We start from the raw sequence: 5,582 nt of genomic DNA, 5'->3' as shown, positions 1-5,582 counted from the left end.
CAAAAATTAGCTGGGCATGGTGGTGGGCATCTGTAATCACAGCTACTCAGGAGGCTGAGGCAGGAGAATCACTTGAACCGGGGAGGAGGAGGTTGCAGTGAGCCAAGATCGTGCCACTGCACTCCAGCCTGGGCGACAGAGCAAGACTTTTTTTTTTTCTCCCTCTTTTTTTTTTTTTTTGAGATGGAGTCTTGCTTTGTCACCCAGGCTGGAGTGCAGTGGCGCAATCTCAGCTCACTGCAACCTCCGCCTCCCAGGTTCAAGCGATTCTCTTGCCTCAGCCTCCCTAGTAGCTGGGACTACAGGCATGCACCACTACACCCGGCTAATTTTTGTATTTTTAGTAGAGACTGGGTTTCTCCATGTTGGCCAGACTGGTCTCGAACTCCTTACCTTGTAATCTGCCTACCTCGGCCTCCCAAAGTGCTGGGATTACAGGTGTGAGCCACCATGCCCGGTCGGCAAGACTCTATCTCAAAAAATAAAAAAGAAAGGAACAAAAACGTGATCATATATTGCATTGGCAAGGATGTAAAAAGCCAGGCCCTCTTGTACGGTGATAATAGAATTGTAAATTGGTACAACTCCCTGGAAGGTTATTTGGCACTATTTATCAAAATATAAATTGCATATACCTTTTAATCTAGCAATTTCAATTCTAGGAATCCACTTTATAGAATTACTTTCACACTTGTGAAATTACATATATTTAAGGCTATTCATTGTGCTTTTGTTTATACTAGCAGAAAACTGGAAATACACTAATTGTCCATTAATGTGGAACTGGCTAAACAATATTACGAGTACCTATCCTTATATGTACATAGATTATCGAACTCAAGAAGTGGGTAACAGAAGTTGCTCCTAGGGAGGGGAAATGGGAGACAAAAAGACAAAAGTATGAAGGAGATTTTTTTTTTAATATTTTGTGCCTTTTGAAGTCTTCACCATATATATCATACATATATGCATACATTCATATGTATTGCATTATACACACTAAGCTTTTCTGGGTGAAACAGCCTCCCCTACTGTCCATCACGGCACCCTGCAAGACATCACTGAGGATATCTAGAGTCCCAAAAGAACATAGTAAAAACCAGTGTCAAAAACAAAAACGTGGCCAGGCACGGTGGCTCACACTTGTAATCCCAGCACTTTGCGAGGCCGAGGTGGGTGGATCACGAGGTCAGGAGTTCGAGACCAGCCTGGCCAACACAGTGAAACCCGTCTCTACTGAAAATACAAAAATTAGCTGGGCTTGATGGCAGGCGCCTGTAATCCCAATTACTCAGGAGGCTGAGGCAGGAGAATTGCCTGAACCCGGGAGGCGGAGGTTACAGTAAGCCAAGATTGCACCACTGCACTCCAGCCTGGGCGACAGAGCTAGATTCCATTTCAAAAAAACAAAAATAGTCAGGCGTGGTGGCTCATGCCTGTAATCCCAGCACTTTGGGAGGCCAAGGCAGGTGGAACACCTGAGGTCAGGAGTTCGAGACCAGCCTGGCCAATACGGTGAAACCCCACCTCTACTGAAAATACAAAAATTAGCTGGGTGTGGTGGCATACGCCTCTAGTCCCAGCTACTAGGGAGGCTGAGGCAGGAGAATCTCTTGAACCCAGGAGGCAGAGGTTGCAGTGAGCCGAGATCCTGCCACTGCATTCCAGCCTGGATGACAGAGCAAGGCTCCATCTCAAAAACAAAACAAAACAAAACAAAAACAGGCCGGGCACGGTGGCTCATGCCTGTAATCCCAGCACTTTGTGAGGCCGAGGCAGGTGGGTCATGTGAGATCAGGAGTTTGAGCCCAGCCTGGCCAACATGGCAAAACCCCATCTCTACTAAAAATACAAAATTAAAAAAAAAAATTAGGCAGTGTGGTGGTGGGCACCTGTAATTCCAGCTACTTGGGGGGGGCTAACGCAACAGAATCGCTTGAACCTGGGAGGCAGAGGTTGCAGTGAGCTGAGATGTGCTCCAGTCTGGGTGACAAGAGCAAGACTGTCTCAAAAAAAAAAAAAAAAAAAAAAAACCAACAAACAAACCCCAAAAAACAAAAAGTAAAAAAAGAAGAAAGAAAAAAAAAAAACAGTATCATAGTCATCTACTAAATAATCCTAAAATTTCAGTGGTTAAGTGCAACAAAAGTTTATCTCTCACTCACACAATAATCTAACATGGTTATTCCCTGGTCAGGTGGCTCTTTGGGGCAGTTTTCCTCCAAAAAGTGAACAAGAGACCCTTGTTTCTTCCATCTTGTAGTTCTGCCATTGGGTAAACAGCGGAAATTTTTTTTTTTTTGAGATGGAGTCTGGCTCTGTTGCCTAGGTTGGAGTGTAGTGGTGCGATCTCGGCTCACTGCAACCTCCGCCTCCCGGGTTCACACCATTCTCCTGCCTCAGCCTCCCGAGTAGCTGAGACTATAGGCGCCCACCACCACGCCCAGCTAATCTTTTGTATTTTTAGTAGACACGGGGTTTCACCGTGTTAGCCAGGATGGTCTTGATCTCCTGACCTCGTGATCCGCCCGCCTCGGCCTCCCAAAGTGCTGGGATTACAGGCATGAGCCACCGGCCCGGCCAAACAATGGAAATTAAGTAACACCTGTTAAAGTGTTTTATGGGCCCGTCCTGGAAGTTGAACCCACTGCTCCTTCTCACATTCAGCTTTCTAGAAGTCAGTCATGTGGCTATGCATAAGGGAGCCTCGGTGATTGTATTGTTCAGGATGACAGATTGGAGTTATGGGCAAACAGAGATAATGACCAGCACTAAAACGTGCTCCAGCTATATGTCCAAGTTGTCAGCTGGATCCACTCATTATAATTTTATTATAACCTATTAGCCTTTCACCTAATGAATCCACTCCTTTAATGGTGTCATGGCCAGAATGTTTGTGTCCCCTCAAAATTCATATGTTGGCTGGGCACAGTGGCTCACACCTGTAATCCCAGCACTTTGAGAGGCTGAGGCGGGTAGATCGCGAGGTCAGGAGTTCGAGACCACCTTGGCCAACATGGTGAAACCCCATCTTTATAAAAATACAAAAATTGGGATGGGTGCGGTGGCTCACACCAGTAATCCCAGCAGTTTGGGAGGCTGAGGCAGGTGGATCATGAGGTCAGGAGTTCGAGACCAGCCTGGCCAACATGGTGAAACCCTGTCTCTGCTAAAATACAAAAAAATTAGCTGGGGGTGGTGGCAGGTGCCTATAATCCCGGATACTCGGGAGGCTGAGGCAGAGAACTGCTTGAACCTGGGAGGCAGAGGTTGCAGTGAGCCGAGATTGTGCCACTGGACTCCAGCCTGGGCGACAGAGCGAGACTCCATCTTAAAAAAAATAATAATTAGCCCGGCACAGGGGCACACGCCTGTAATTCCAGCTACTCAGGAGCCTGAGGCAGGAGAATCATTGGAACCTGTGAGGCGGAGGTTGCAGTGAGCCGAGTTCACAACACTGCACTCCAGCCTGTCCGACAGAGCAAGACTCCGTCTCAAAACAAACAAAAATTCATATGTTGAATTCCTAACTCCCAAAATGACAGTATTAGGAGATGGGGCTTTTGAGATATGATTAGGTCATGACGGTGGAATCCTCACAAATGGAATCAGTGCCCTAATAAAAGAAACCCAGTCAACTTGCTCACTCTGTTTCCCCCATGTGAAAACGCAGCAAGAAGACAGCCTCCTGTAAACCAAGACAAAGACACCAGAAACCCAACCACTCTGGCACCCTAATCTCAGACTTCCAGCCTCCAGAACTGTGAGAAACAAGTGTTTGTTGTTAAGCCACCCAGTCTATGGTAATTTTCTATAGCAGCAGAGGTGACTGAGGCAAATGATGTCTTCTGATAAATAGAAGTATTCATTTTATTTATTTATTTATTATTTATTTATTTTTTTGAGACAGAGTCTTCCTCTGTTTCCCAGGCTGGAGTGCAGTGGTGTGATCTCTGCTCGTTGCAGCCTCCGCCTCCCGGGCTCAAGCGAGTCTCCTGCCTCAGCCTCCCAAGTAGCTGGGGTTACAGGCGCATGCCACCACACCTGGCTAATTTTTGTATTTTTAGTAGAGACAGGGTATCACCACATTGGCCAGGCTGGTCTCAAACTCCTGACCTCAAGTGATCCACTCACCTTGGCCTCCCAAATTGCTGGGATTACAGGCGTGAGCCACGGTGCTCAACCCAGAAGTACTCATTTTAGTGTAGACTAACTTATCAATTTTTTTCTCTATATTGGGTTCCTTGTTTTCATATGTATTTTTTTTCCACCAGTTGTCAAATGATCCTTTATTGAAATATTTTCCTTTGTGCTTAACTGGCTGGGCATTCCACAGCACCACTGTTGATGTCATCTATGATGTCATGAGGGTGGCGGCCATCAACATTACAGCCCACAGACTGGGCAGTCCCTAGGATCTCTTTAATGGTTCCAGAGAGTTCTCTGGCTAAGGATTGGTGCCGCATCTGTCGAGCAACCTTGATGATCTCATCAAAAGTGATATTCCCACTGTGTTTAATGTTTTTCTGTTTCTTTCCGTCTCTTGGTGGCTCCTTGAAGGCTTTGATGATCAGGGCGGAGGCAGAAGGCACCACCTCAATCTGGGCCTGTCTGTTCTGAATGGTCAGTTTCACTGTAATCCTCAGGCCCTTCCAGTCACCCGTTGCCTTGGCAATGTCATCACCAGCCTTTTTTGGAGACAGACCCAGGGGGCCGATCTTGGGGGCCAGGGCAGAAGTGGCACCGACTTCACCTCCGGTGCACCTCAGGTATACGACTTTGATCTCGTTGGGGTCGAACTTCGGTGGCATGGTGGAGGCGGCTGGTGTGGGATGAAACCGGATTCGGAACGACGGAAGAAAGTTGCACCTTGGCCTCCTCCAAGCCGAAAGCCGAGAGCTGTTTTCATATTGTTGTGTTTCATGTTTTCTTTTTTTTTTTTTGTCTGAGATGGAGTCTCGTTCTGTCACCCAGGCTGAAGGGCAGTGGTGCGATCTCGGCTCACTGCAACCTCCGCCTCCCGGGTTAACGCCATTCTCCTGCCTCAGCCTCTCAAGTAGCTGGGACTACAGGCACGCGCCACCACACCCGGCTAATTTTTTTGTATTTTTAGTAGAGACGGGGTTTTACCGTGTTAGCCAGGATGGTCTCGATCTCCTGACCTCGTGATCTGCCTGCCTCAGCCTCCCAAAGTGTTGGGATTACAGGCGTGAGCCACCGCGCCCAGTCTTATGTTTTCTATATATTCTAGAAAAAGTCCTTTGTCAGATTGGTGACTTGCAAATATTTCTCCCAGACTGCAGCTTATCTTTCATTCTCTTAAACATGTTCTTTGCAGAGCAGAAGTTTTCTATATTGTTGTTGTTTTGAGACAGAGTCTCGCTCTGTTGCCCAGGCTGGAGTGCAGTGGCGTGATCTCGGCTAAATGCAACCTCCGCCTCCTGGGTTCAGGCGATTCTCCAGTCTCAGCCTCCTGGGTAGCTGGGATTACAGCTGCCCGCCACCACACCTGGCTAATTTTTGTGGTTTTAGTAGATATGGAATTTTGCCATGTTGGCTAGGCTGGTCTCGAACTCCTGACC

General features: G+C 47.3%; 1 protein-coding gene across 1 annotated transcript; it reads right to left on the bottom strand.

The window, feature by feature from the left end:
• Positions 1 to 4,274: 4,274 nt before the first annotated feature.
• On the bottom strand, positions 4,275 to 4,850 carry LOC748735 (large ribosomal subunit protein uL11-like). Its single transcript, XM_054660133.2, has one exon. The coding sequence runs from the start codon at positions 4,809 to 4,811 to the stop codon at positions 4,314 to 4,316; it is 498 nt and encodes a 165-aa protein (XP_054516108.1). The 5' UTR covers positions 4,812 to 4,850; the 3' UTR covers positions 4,275 to 4,313.
• Positions 4,851 to 5,582: the final 732 nt, after the last annotated feature.

Source organism: Pan troglodytes, chromosome 8 (assembly GCF_028858775.2).
Source record: "Pan troglodytes isolate AG18354 chromosome 8, NHGRI_mPanTro3-v2.0_pri, whole genome shotgun sequence".
In the NCBI taxonomy this organism is placed as follows: domain Eukaryota; kingdom Metazoa; phylum Chordata; class Mammalia; order Primates; family Hominidae; genus Pan; species Pan troglodytes.
Note: the sequence above shows the minus strand (reverse complement) of the source record. Positions and strands in the feature narration are given on the sequence as shown.